Source organism: Acipenser ruthenus, chromosome 3, assembly GCF_902713425.1.
Source record: "Acipenser ruthenus chromosome 3, fAciRut3.2 maternal haplotype, whole genome shotgun sequence".
In the NCBI taxonomy this organism is placed as follows: Eukaryota; Metazoa; Chordata; class Actinopteri; order Acipenseriformes; family Acipenseridae; genus Acipenser; species Acipenser ruthenus.
This window is the reverse complement of record NC_081191.1, coordinates 85,644,530-85,659,298: the sequence shown is the minus strand read 5'-3', so window position 1 is coordinate 85,659,298 and position 14,769 is coordinate 85,644,530. Positions and strand designations below refer to the sequence as shown.

The 14,769-nt window shown below is 35.6% G+C and overlaps 1 protein-coding gene across 1 annotated transcript; it reads left to right on the top strand.

Annotated features, from left to right (window-relative positions):
- On the top strand, positions 1–14,769 carry LOC117394552 (aspartyl/asparaginyl beta-hydroxylase-like). The gene is made up of 6 exons (XM_059021001.1): positions 1–169; positions 978–1,102; positions 2,239–2,328; positions 3,535–3,672; positions 10,688–10,821; positions 11,286–14,769. The coding sequence occupies exons 1-5, from the start codon at positions 1–3 to the stop codon at positions 10,757–10,759; spliced, it is 594 nt and encodes a 197-aa protein (XP_058876984.1). The 3' UTR covers positions 10,760–10,821; positions 11,286–14,769.

The following is a 14,769-nucleotide window of genomic DNA, read 5'->3' as shown; positions in this document are numbered from 1 at the left end:
ATGCAGAAACTGCAGGATGACTTGGCTGAGAAGCAGTGGGGCAATGAGGCGCTTCAAAGAGCCATCAGAACTTATGGAGAGGTGGCAGAGGTCCCCAATGCACCAACTGATCTAGTGAAGCTGGCACTCAGGAGACGAGCCGAGAGACAACAGTTTCTAGTTAATGCCTGTAAAGCACAGTGCAATCCAGTGTAGATGGCACATATTATACGATACAGTCTCTCCTGAAATAGTTAATATATTACAAATGTGCCACCAGGTGGTAATATTTAAGTACCAATTTAATCTGATGCAATGTTTTAGTTAAAGTTATCTATACCTGTATAGATCAGTGTTGCTGGTGTGGTACAGTAGCAGGACAGTTAATTTTGAATAGTAATAAAGAATGTGATTATATACAAAGAATTCAGAATTATTACATCAAAGGAAAATGGTGATTGGGAATTTGTGCTCCATCTTTCGGGTGAGATGTTGTTGTAAGTGACTCTGCAGCTGATGCTTTGTTCACACACCCTAGTCTCGTATCTTGTAAAGTGCTTTGTGATGGTGGTTCACTGTGAAAGGCGCTATATAAAAATAAAGATTATTATTTATTATTATTTATAAAAAAAAATAATAATAATGATACAAAAAAATCTCCTGGACAGCATAGTGTTTTATTACAAAGAATGTTCAAGCTGAGTGCTCTAGTAAATCTAATAAATCATTTTATAGTTCCAAAATAGTGTATTTTTATACTGTTCTAGATATAGATTTCTCAGCTCCTTAATAAGAAAAATACCATTTCTGAATCACCATTTTCTATGAAGTCAAATTCTGATTCATCTTGTATAGATAATATTATTTCAAAGCCTAAACAAATCTTTTCTCAATTCTGTGTTGTGTGGACCGACTTTTCACTTTTTTTGTTTGTTTGAAGTTCCCCTTTCCTCCTCTTCTTCTTCTTCTTCTTCTTCTTCTTCTTCTTCTTCTTCGAGGTGCTCTGGTAACCTTCAAGAAACTAGTGCAGCTTTTCCCAGATGACGTATCACTCAAAAATGACCTCAGTGTGGGATACTTGCTCCTTGGAGACAACAAGAGTGACAAGAGAGTTTATGAGGAGGTGAGTGTGTGTGTGTGTGTTTTAGAATTGATTTATAAACTTCTATGACGCTTCCCTCCTTTAAGAAAACTAATTTTAGCAAAATTTCTGTGCATTTCTGCAATTAAATATATTATGCATCAATAACATTGCAGCATCCTTTACATGAGCATGTTACACCCAAAGCCATACTACTGTCACGGAACAACATTATTCTCACGTCACAGAATTACATTTTAAAAGATACAATCACTGCTACACAGCAAACCAGATGTATGTCAAATAGTACAGAACAAATAGAATGGTACTGGTAAACAAAGTCCATACATACACTGTATAGGGGTTAGGTGAGGCAGTGGGTTAAGTAATATGCAGTTCATAAGAACATAAGAAAGTTTACAAACGAGAGGAGGCCATTCAGCCCATCTTGCTTGTTTGGTTGTTAGTAGCTTATTGATCCCAGAATCTCATCAAGCAGCTTCTTGAAAGATCCCAGGGTGCTTCAACAACATTACTGGGGAGTTGGTTCCAGACCCTCACAATTCTCTGTGTAAAAAAGTGCCTCCTATTTTCTGTTCTCAATGCTCCTTTATCTAATCTCCATTTGTGACCCCTGGTCCTTGTTTCTTTTTTCAGGTCAAAAAAGTCCCCTGGGTCGACATTGTCTATGCCTAACATTTTGTTGATTTTTAGAAAAAAGTAGTACTGCAAGTCTCTTGAATGTTGCAACAGGTGATAATTTAAACTGAAAGGCTGCAGGCAAACATTTTAGGTTGACTCATTGGCGTGTTTACAAAGAAAATAAAGCATGTATTCAGTCCATGTTTTCTGATTACATGTCCTCCCCCTTAACTATGTATTTTATCTGTGAGGTGGGAGTAACCCTATGTAATCTTAAATCTGTATTTTAATTTGATAGTTGATTACACAACTGTTTTGAACTCATTTTATATTGAATCTGATTGGGAGATAGGTGGCGCCAAAGCCCTAGACCTACCTGTTCTTAATTTATATAGAAAACTAATTGGATGTGGTGGAACAATTGTAATTTGCTTGATGAAGGGGTTACTGAACTACAAGCAACTGCAAAGCATGTTACAAAATCAAAAATCAATTTAGTGGGGTTTGGATACCCAAGTGTGATTTATGTTTTACAGGAGGGACTAGAATCTGGAGATCCTGGCACTGATGAAGGACGCTTCGATTTTCACTTGGGAGACGCTCTGCAAAGAGTTGGAGATAAAGACGTAAGCAGCACAATGCACATCTTAAAATTCTGTTGAACACAAAAAGGATGATTTTTGTTCCATTCCTGTACACCGGTTTTCAATTGTCTTAACTGTGAGCTCTAATACATTTGACTGCCCAGAGCCCACAAATCATGTTTAAGTGGTAAACTGACACCAGCAAAGCTTTTTAATTTCAGTGATAAATGCCAACTGGCAAACTTTCATGTTATATATTTTGTTACAAAACATTCTGCAAATACTGTAGTTGTTTTAAGGGCACAAGAAAAAAATGGTTAAGAATGAAGTTGTCATAAACATTTTTTAGGTTTCTTTGTTTTTCCAGATCAGGCAGCATACAGTACTACTTGTATATAAAAAATATATAACATAATTATAATAGAGGTGTGTTTTTCTTTTTTTTTTTTTTTTTTTTTTTTAGGAAACTGAATTATCTAGAATGAGTTACAACAAACTCAAAGTTCAAAGTATGTCAGTGCCCATTATGCATGTAATAACAATTCTCAGTAACATGAAAAAGTAAGCATGTATAAAATGCACACTCATGTAAAATCGTAAGTTTGGCATACAAACTGCCTCCAGAACCTGATACTCTGAATAACTAAATAATGTCATAACCAAGTTTAATCACTTCTCTAGATAAAAAAAGTGTAGTGTATAAATAATACGTTTTATTGGATTATCGGTTCACTGTGGCAGTCAGGGTGCTGTACAGATCAATCTGTGGTAAATGGGCACATTTAGCAGATAGTAGCTGCAAGAAGTCACTCTAATGTTTCAGTTCAATAGTGTTAGACTGGCTGACATCAGCAGTTTAAATACAAAATCAAAATGACCTCATGTTCCCGTCTCCTTTTCTCTTGGTTGACTGACTCAAGCTCCATATCAGTCAAGATTGTGATTACACTGCACAAACCCATCATTTGAAGGGATATTTGTGTAGGTTTTTTATTTGTTCACAGCAACTCATAAGATATCGCTATTTGGCAGGTTAAAATATTCTAGTTATGTTTGTGTATTTTCCTGCACGGAATATCTGTTAAATTAGACTTGTGTCAGCCCTTCAAAGTACAGAGGCAAGGTATCACTATTGCAAAGTTAAACTTGCTTATTGCTTGAGACAGAAAATCATGGCTGCTGTTAAAATAGTTATGAATAAGAATATTCTACCAAGAAATGGGTAATAAATATTGACTTATTTTTTAGGCCTACAAATGGCATGAGATTGGACATCAAAGAGGGCATTTTGCATCGGTGTGGCAGCAATCCCTTTACAACGTGGACAGGCTCAAGGCCCAGGCATGGTGGACAGCTAAGGAAACTGGGTATACAGATCTTGTAAAGGTATGCTGCCAGACATCAGCTGGAAGATGTGAAATTGAAAGAAAAAAGTGCATCCAGTTCCACAGTGTCTCATTTTTATATAGTTTCAGGTTCAATTACCACATCTAGTGTCCTTCATCTACAAATACTGCGTTCCGTGATACTTTAGGTAACGTTTGATTAGTAAACAGTTTGTCGCCTTATTTGTTTTAACTGCCAACCATATCTCCGAGACCAAATTCAGATATTCTTCATAATTCCTGTGCATAAATACCACCTATCAGGAAAATTAACTTGAACTTGACCTCCTAACCTAATATGACTGTAATATTACCCGCATGTGACTTTAATGCCAGATGACAGAGATACAAACTTCAATTTGGTACGTACATTTTATAATTCTTTCATTTACATAATACCAGTTTACTTAATTAGCCCCATTATCAATAATTTGAACATGGACTGTTTCAAACTGATGTGTAATTGGTGACTTAATTGATGTGAAAAATGTGCCATAGTTATATTTGATTATGGGTATCATTATATTACCGGTAATCTGATAAACTTGACCTATTCCTCTGAACTAATAAAGCTTGTCCTCACACGAGAAAGCTGCAGAGACAGCAGTAGAAATGATCAGACAGAGGCTGTGGGTGAACTTGTAACTACGTCAGCCATAGCACTTCCAATGTGAGTCACTATTAGGCACTGGTATCTGAGATGTCCAAAGACGTGAGAGCCCTACATAGTGATAAGGCATTAAATCAACAAAAATGACAACACTTCGGTTCTAGCAAGTACAAGTATATGACAAAATATGATGTTTAGAGGGCATTAACATCTGGTAGTGGATTATGTCAGGAAAGCTACCACACAGACAAGGTTAACTACCAGGATAATGCCTGATAATCAGGGTTTTATTATGATTAGAAACTGGTGATCTCTTGCCTTTTCTCAGTGCTATGCTTTCCTTCTGCAGTGCCTTTTCAGAATTTTGCCTGTGTTCCCTGGGTTACTTAGCTGTATAATCAATTATTTAGATATAATTAGTTACATCTGGTGTTGTAGTGGCATTTTACACTAATTCTAGGATGAATCGCAGCGCTTGTATACTCAGAAATATGTAATTTAAACTGGTCCCAGAATGCAGTACATTCGTGATGAAACAGAGATAGGATGAAAGCTAACATTAGAGTAGCTTCATTTTAATAGTTTTTATGGTCTGGATATCATTGCGAGTGGTGTTCCAATTTTTAGTTGTCATGTTCATGTGTTTTTTTTTTTTTTTTTTAAATAAATAAAATAAACGAACATTGGCATTTGAAGTTACTCTTTAACAGTTTGATTTCCCTTTCATAAAATATGGTGCAAATTGTGTGTAAACACATTAATAAATCTGTCCCACTGAATCAACAATACTATCAGAGAAGTGACACATTTGCTTCAATTCAATTCACTGCATTTTCCTGATGAAGCACTACATTTAAAAATAAAGAGATACCACATTGACGTTTAGTTTAGCTTGTCCAGTTATCTCGTATTTTGTGGATAAAACATAATATTGTATGGAAACATACAGATTTAAAAAAAAAAGCTGGCAAATGTAAGTTATGTAATATTTATTACCTTTGACAACTCTGGGATATCCTGCCTGCAGAAAGTATGTCATTCGCATGTCTCACAGAAATTCACTTTTTAACAGTAGCAGTATCATTCAAAAGTTTTATTAGTCTTTTGTCAATAAACCGATTTAAAAAAATGCATGTCAAATTAAACATATATATTTAAAATCTTTTTTGTTACATATTTTGAAGGATGTTTTTTTCTGGAATTCTAAGAAAGTGCCAGGCTTCATGGAGCACTGACTGCAAAATCACTATGCAAAAATGAATTTATAATTCAAAATAAACTTTTCCTTTAAATATTAGAAACTGAACTTGGCTGCAACTACATCACAGAACACCACGTGACGCGAGACAGATGGCAATTTTCAAAGTGGATTTTATTCAACAGACAAATATTAGACTTTTCTATGGCTTTCTTAAATCTTTCTTTTAAAAGAAGCAGATTTAAAAGTCATGAAAATTTAGAGAGCATTTCAAATGGTTAATTTTTTTTTTACCAACTTAATACAGTCCATCCTGTGTTACCACCTGTCGATAGCAATAGTTTTAGTTTAGTTTCTAATTTAAAGTCAAAGTCAGATGTACATTTATAATTTATAGATATTGTCTATATATTTTAGTCAGTTATGCCATGTATGTGCTTTGGCAACACAATTCTTTTTATTGTCATGCCAATAAAGCCAATTTGAATTTGAATTTGATATATAATCTATATTTTGCGCACATCCACATATCAGTTATCCATGCATACTTGGTTTTAGACAGTCATTAAACTGTAAGCTGATCTGACTGTGTATAGTGTATTTAGAGTAGGGTGTTAGCTATTGGAGCAAGCCTGGAAGTATACCTCATTCCCTCCTTTCACAGACTCTGGATAGAAACTGGAAGATGATTCAAGATGAAGCTCTGGGTGTGATGGATACTGAAAGAGGACTCTTTATACCGAGGATGAAAACTTGAGAGAGAAAGGGGAGTGGGGGTCAATACAACAATTCCAGCTGTGGCAACACGGTATCGCTTCTTATAGGACTCGCTTTCTGAGCACGCAAGCAAGCAACACTAATTATTTACTTAGATTTTCTGTTATAAGAGGCTAGGAGTCTCTTATATAAGATGCTTCAGTGGAAATTCAGAGACATCCAGAGACAGATGGACCAGTGATCAGTGCATAAGAGTCCCAGAATTTTAATTTGGTTTCAGATCAGTAGGCTGCTACAATGGTCCATAAGTTTTGTTGATTTTGGCAAGCAGACCCCTTTTTCTTTATTATTCTTTTAATATTTGGCATCTGTGCCTTAATACATTTTTTTCTAACCACATATTTAATTTGAAAAAAAATCAGAGTCACTGATTACTGTGACACAGAATGACCCAAGTCATCCTTTAGACATTACATCATATTTATTTATAACGTTCAAGATCTAAAGATCAGAATAGAGTACTGTTCTTTGAATGCATAATTTGTTGTTTAAATTAATGCTAGCCAGAGAACCCAAAACTGACAAATGATAAGGGGGAAAACTGCCAGTTGGTAAAAAACATCAAAAGGATCTGCAAACCTTTTGTATTTATAAGGGCATGCATTTTAGAATTGCTAATCTTACCATACTCATTTGTATTCAGGTTTCACATCTTAGGCAAATGCCTTGTATGGGTTAGCATTACACAGTACAGTGTTGAAATGTTATATATTTTTTTATTATTATGCTGTATTTATATTTTAAGAATACCATCAATAGGCATTGTAATAATACAAATAATAATTAAAAAAACATCTTTCAGTGTACATCAAGTTACAGCTTCTTATTTGTGTTCACTGTATCACTATTTATTTTATGGTTTCAATTTAAAGACCTATTGGGTGAATTGCAACAAACTAAAAGCAGCGTACTAACTAACGATATGAATAGAACCATTTGATGTGTAATTCTGGTTGCTCTTCTTTGCACTCTTTCTAGAGCAGCAATATCCTTTTTGTAACGAGGTGAGCAGAACTGAACACAACATTCTAGATGAGGTCTTACTAATACATTGTAAAGTTTTAAATTCAACACTTTTCACAATATTTCCGAGCATCTTGTTGGCCTTTTTTATAGCTTACCCACATTGTCTAGATGAAGACATAACATAAACTCCTAGGTCTTTTTCATAGATTCCTTCTTCAATTTAATTATCTCCCATATGATATTTATAATGCACATTTTTATTGCCTGCGTGCAGTACCTTACACTTTTCTCTATTAAATGTCATTTGCCATGTGTCTGCCCAGTTCTGAATCCTGTCTAGATCATTTTGAATGACCTTTGCTGCTGCAACAGTGTTTGCCACTCCTCCTATTTTTGTGTCGTCTGCAAATTTAGCAAGTTTGCTTACTATACCAGAATCTAAATCATTAATGTAGATTAGGAATAGCAGAGGACCTAATACTGATCCCTGTGGTACACCACTGGTTACCTCACTCCATTTTGAGGTTTCTCCTCTAATCAGTACTTTCTGTTTTCTACATGTTAACCACTCCCTAATCCATGTGCATGCATTTCCTTGAATCCCTACTGCATTCAGTTTGAGAATTAATCTTTTATGCTGGACTTTGTTAAAAGCTTTCTGGAAATCTAAATAAACCATGTCATATGCTTTGCAATTATCTATTGTCGATGTTGCATCCTCAAAAAAATCAAGCAGGTTAGTTAGACACAATCTCCCTTTCCTAAAACCATGCTGACTGTCTCCCAGGATACTGTTACCATATAGGTAATTTTCCATTTTGGATCTTATTATAGTTTCCATAAGTTTACATATAATAGAAGTCAGGCTTATTGGTCTGTAGTTACCTGGTTCAGTTTTGTCTCCCTTTTTGTGGATCGGTATTACGTTTGCAATTCTCCAGTCTGTCGGAACAACCCCTGTGTCAAGAGACTGTTGCAGGATGTGGGAGGCTGTGTGGTCCAGTGATTAAAGTAAAGGGCTTGTAACCAGGAGGTCCCCGGTTCAAATCCCACCTCAGCCACTGACTCATTGTGTGACCCTGAGCAAGTCACTTAACCTCCTTGTGCTCCGTCTTTCGGGTGAGACGTAATTGTAAGTGACTCTGCAGCTGATGCATAGTTCACACACCCTAGTCTCTGTAAGTCGCCTTGGATAAAGGCTTCTGCTAAAAAAACAAATAATAATAATAATCTTGGTTAGCGGTTTGTAAATAACTTCTTTCATTTATTTGAGTACTATTGGGAGGATCTCATCCAGCCCAGGGGATTTGTTTATTTTAAGAGCTCCTAGTCCCTTTAACACTTCTGCCTCTGTTACGCTAAAGTTATTTAAAACTGGATAGGATTGTAATTGCTTATACTTTAAAAAATGAAAAAAACAAACAAAAAAAAACATGTTACATGATTTAAAAGGTTACACTTAATTAAATTATTTAGCAAAACGCCTGTCTGCTGGATTTCATTGATTTGTACTAAACTGTAACATATTTATAACATTAGACAACTATTTGGATGATAATTAGGACTGTTTCTCTAATTTCTGCTAACTACCAGTATTGTTTTCAACTTCAGGTATTGAAGTTTCACATTGAATTTTATAGAAATGAATTGACACCTATATCTCATTCACTTCAGTGCTGAAAGGGTAACATCATCTTTTAAAATGTTTTATTTGAAAACGCACTTTAAAAGTATAAGACAGTATTACAATGATACACAAATGTAGAATGAAGAAAAATGTAGGCAAATTCCTTGAAATTATAGTTGAAACACACAGTACAAGAATGCAGCACTCCTGTTACTCTCCTGTCCCCGCCTCACTTGTTTCCATTTTCCATACTCAAAGTAGAAATGATCAGTTTTACCTTAAGTGGGTGATCAGCTGATCCCGAACTTTGTTCCATGTGTTTTTTGCAAATAGTACTGATAGTACAGAGCAGGGGATGATCCGCATAGTACTTCGTAAAGAACGAAGGACTACATTCTCAAGTTTGTTGCAATTGACCAGTTAGGACTAAAATGTAAGCCACAAGAGAATACACTTCAAAAATTGAAATCTTTACAAATAAGATACACCGTTTAAATTTTGTTTTTATTTAATTTCTCTTTGTATATATATATATATATTTTTTAAATGAACATAACTTTTTTCATTAACAATAAAGTCAAAGTCTCTTCTTTTTAGCCATATTAAAAAAAATCATCATATTCAGATTTGGATTGCTTGTGTTCAGTTTGAATTTAAAATGAGCACCCAAGTGAGTGCTTTTGATGTCACAGTAACAGTCTGTTCCTGAGCTTGTTGCCTGGGTGTCCATTTGATTGATTCATGGGAAGTGGAGCCTAGAAGATTTGGTTAAGCCTTTCAAAACCCTACTGTAGCAGATCCAAAATCATCAGGGACAGGATGGAGGGAGCTTATGGGCACACTAATCCATACACTCTTTGTTCAGCATCAGATATTTTTCACAAATTTTTTAAAAATCTGTACACCTACGGTTTGTGATATATACCAACATTATGAATCCATGCATTTCCCCCCCCCCCCCCCCCCTCTTTCCTGAAACTGCTCACTTCAGCTATTTTGCCTCTCAGGCAAAAAGACTGAGAATTCCTGCCGAGGAGTCCCGAAGACTTGTGCTTTGCTGGAGAGATTTTCTGAGGCTACCAGCTGCAAGAGAGGACAGGTGCTTGGTGCATTGCCTTATCCTCAGTAATCACCCCTGAGAAACAGAAATGAGTTGTGATCATTCTCTGGCACACAGCCCTCCCCAGCAGTCAGGGAAAATAACACCTTGCTAGAGAGGTTGCAGGCTTCTCCAGAACATTAACAATAAAGATACACCGTTTTGTAAATTGCATAGCTTATGCTCTTTGGTAAGGCTAGAAGTTAATTAGTCACAATGCATTCCTGTATTCTAATGTGTCTGTCCAATCAGTTCTGGTTTTCTAAGTAATTAATGATGTGAAACATTAAAAAGGTACCACACACTGAGAACTGCTGTTGTTTTTTTTTTTTCTTTTCTGGCAGAAATCTTTATAAAGGGGATACAGATAATGAAATAATTCCAAAGATTTACCTGTTAGGCCGTTCCCACCTGTTGCAGTTTTTAAAGGTGTGCAGGCTTTAAAGAAGCACACAGTTTCATAACAAACATGTTTGATTTATTATATTGTTTAATTTGCTATAACCCCTTAAGGGCCGACAGGGCTGTTTTATAGCACATCATTGACTTTACATCACACAGCTTTAAAACAAAGTCATTATGTGAGGTGGTTGTTGCGGTTTAATTTTTTGTCCTATTATTTGTAATTTACTGTAAACAGGTTATTACATTACATTTATTAATTATTTGTTATAATAGAACTTTCAATAACCCTAACAGTTCATTCCCTAATCTGAAGAATGTCTGCTTTTCAATGTAGATCAAGTACTCTGTTATGCAGCCTGGGACTCACATTTGGCCTCATACTGGGCCCACTAACTGCCATCTGTGAATGCACTTGGGTCTGGTCATTCCCAATGAAGGGTGTCGGATAAGATGTGCCAATGACAACAGGTAAGAGGCTGTTTGTGGGCAGCTATTTATCAGAATTTGAACGACAAGCATAGTGTTGTAGCAGTCAATACTTATAAATTATACAATTTCCAAACTACAAATGCGACTGAACATGTAGTCGAGAAAATAATCAGCAGGTGGAGCATTTGACATATCAAGTCTACTCTGCTGTTTTTTGTTGTCTGCCCACATTAGAAAGGATCTGTGTTGCAAAACAGTGTTGACAACATGCTGTCCATTTGAACACCCTTAATTACAGGCAGGTGTATGTGCTTAGTTATTCAACCACAGCTTTAAACGCTCAATCAAAATCTGAGGTAAGACTAGAATTGTCAATGAGTCAAACATTGTGGCTATTGCCTTCATCAGTGCTCTAAGGCCTTCTACTGTTAATACATAGATCTCACAGATGTATTTGTTTGTTTATTTAATGTTCAGCATTTCATTTTTTAACCACTCTACAGATCCTGGGAAAAAATGAAAGTTCTCATCTTCAACGATTCCTTTGAACATTAAGTTTGGCAAGATGCTGACGGCTACAGACTGATCTTCATTGTGGATGTTTGGCAACCAGAACTGACTCCCCACCAAAGACGGACTCTCTCTCCAATCTAAAATGTGAGATTATCACATTTCTCTCCCCAGCACCCTTCCATGTACAAACGCAGCTGTTTTTTCATAGTTGGCACATAATATAAGAACACATGGACACATTTTTAAATACAACAGCCAGGCCAGCTCACACAGTATCTGAAACTAAAGTGAGTGATCTTAGGCCACAAAAGCACAATCAAAGAATAAAACAGATAGATGTTAAGACTCTGATGAGACATCTTTGCACAGACTGATGTGTATGAATAGATACTTTTAATACTAAAGGTAGTCATCTTGCTGGCTATAATTATTTGTAAATGCTTTAAAATGTGCTGGTACTGTAAGTCTTAAAAAAAAAAAAAAAATGTACTCATCCCAATCCCCCACAAGGAATTCACGCTTGTAAATAATACAGTTACCCTCATAATTCACTCGAATGAAAATGTCTCTGTGTCTAAACCAGAAAGTGTTACAAGGTACAGTTAACACAATATTAAAATGTGCTTCATAAAATGTGACCTTGCCTGATTGCAGAACACTTCATATAATCTTACACCACATTGTTGAAGGGCTGGTATTTCTTGGAAGTCAGATTGAGATCATGCAAATGCAATGTGGCCAGCATTTACATGTAGGGGTTGAGGGGTGAAGGAAGACTGAACATTAAGAACTATGAATATACTAAGATATAAAGTGCTATACATTTACACTGCCTGTAATGTGAGCAAAAATGTTTGTATGGTTTAGAAATAATAAGGCAATATTAGGAGAATAACATGAACAAAAATGTTTCCACTCTTGTAGATGCTAGTTTTGAAAAGGTACCAAATGTGAGGGAGTTAAATATTTCCATTCGTTTTTCACATCTTTTCCCCTTTTGCCATTTAAAATGGAGCTGTAAAATGTATATATTTTGTATACAAGTATAACAATTGAATATTGCTTTTCTGTGAATTATTCATGACATTTACATACATATTCATAGAAAATATCGAAGTACATTCATAGTTATTCATGCCATTAGTAGAAAGGAATACCGTAAATAGAGATCATGAGATTTGTAATCTCCTGCCTTATAAGGGAAATGCCTCTGAATGTTTTCAAGTACTTTTTAGCTGCTCAATAACAAGATATCAAATAGCTGTTCTTACTGAATTAGTGTTAATCTTAGGCTCCTTTGTGGGACATGTTTTGCCAACAAAGGCAATCGTCTTTTCATGAAAGACAATCTGACTGCAGCTCAGGCTGTGGAATAATAATGTTGCCATTACAGCTTTTGTTTAGAATCCCGAAGTTGTTCAGATGGAACCTTGAGCATCATTTACACCAGCTAATGATGTGTTTCACATAAATGTTGCACAGGTAAATAATGAATTAGAGTGATTAACCAGACAAACAAACCAGCTCATTAATATTTAGGAAAGCCTTTTAGTTTCTAAACATTTTCAACGGTTTAGGGGGTTTATTCCAATATGTGCATAAACCTTACATGTTTTGGTTGATACTGGATATTATTAAGCTTATTTACAATTATGTACCACAAACTATACATACTAAACATGACTAATTTTGCAGCCGTCTGCTGTATATGGACCATTTGCTTTAGTACAATACTGTATAAGGACTGTCTTGACATTTCTTTTTTTGTTTTGTTTTGTTTTACACTAGGGCAGCAGTGTGGAGTAGTGGTTAGGGCTTTGGACTCTTGACTGGAGGGTCATGGGTTCAATCCCCAGTGGGGACACTGCTGCTGTACCCTTGAGCAAGGTACTTTACCTAGATTGCTCCAGTAAAAACCCAACTGTATAAATGGGTAATTGTATGTAAAAAAAATAATGTGATATCTTGTAACAATTGTAAGTCGCCCTGGATAAGGGCGTCAGCTAAGAAAGAAATTATTATTATTATTATTATTATTACACTGTGACTATTGTAAAAAGACAGCTAATACCTATTTTGAAATGTATTTTCAAGGGTAGTTTCTTGATTTACACTGAGTAAAGCATCCTTCTAAACAACTTTTTAATGATCACAGTATAGCTGTTTTACGCAAGGGTGCTGAAAGAAAGTATTTTTAATTTTTTGTTTAATCACTACCTTTTGTAAAACTGTGAAGGCAGGTATGTTTCTGGCTTTCTGTTTTTGACACTATACTTTTGTGGGATGTATTATATTAACCTTGCATTTCAAAATAATGTCGCCATCACTAAATACAATAGCTGGTCATAATGCACTTTTTACTGGCCTAAACAGAACCATGTTGTAAACATCATATTTTACGTTATGCTGTTACATTCTTTTACGCTTCCATCCACTTCTGATGCATACCTGTCTGCTGTTCAATGTCAAGGTTAGACAGCTAGTGGCTATAGGTGCAATGTTTATCGCTGTATATTTCAACATTTGCTGCACATCCTGAATAGATTACTCAACATTATTGAGTAATACCTTTTTCTGCTGGTTTTTGTTAGTATAATGTTGATGTACCAGTATGTCGAGGGGCTCAACATTCAAGATTTGGTATATTACTATTTGCTTACCTTTTTTTCATTTTCATTTAAAGGTTTGTTTCACACACGAGTTAACCACGCAAGCGAATTCACCACAAGTTCTAATGAACTAGTATCTCTAGTTAATTTAACAGTACTTTATATGCTGTATGCATGTTTTGTTTTGATAAATATCTGTATGTGCTAATCTTTGTGAGTCTTAAAATGGAGAGTTGGTGGCCTGTCATATTTCTGTTTAACCCCCTTTATACCTGACTGTAATTAAAAAAAGACTGTGGGAATTGAAGTCCCAGGGGGCATTAAGACAAGAGACTGCAAATGGGATGCCACATCAGCTGTGTTGCACAATGCAATTCATTTTACAAGCTGCATGAAGTGGCCTGATGCAGCCTGCCTCTCTGCACACTTAATTAAAGGGATTGTGAGGCTGGAGTACTCCATACAGCACTAATCATGCCATATATGTGTGGCACTCTATAGATAAGTAAATTCAGGAGCCTGAAATCCCGAGCTAGTGTTCTCTAAAAAGGGAAGAATTTGAAGTGGGATCAATAAAAAAAGATGTAAAAATCCCAGGTAAAGTTTAATTGTTTTTATTTTTTTTAGATTAATCAAGTGGTAATGTTAGCCTTCTTGACTGAGGCTAGAAAATGTAGTATTTTTTGCAAGACAATTAAGACTCGCACTTGCAATTCCATTTAAGACTCAATCCCAGGTGTAGACCACTAGCATGTTTTCCATCAAAGGGTCAGTTTTAATCCTTTTCCACTTGCTGTATTATTTTTTTTCTTTTAATGTTCAAGCTCCATGTCAGTAACTTTGTGGACTGTTTGGTAGAGCTATC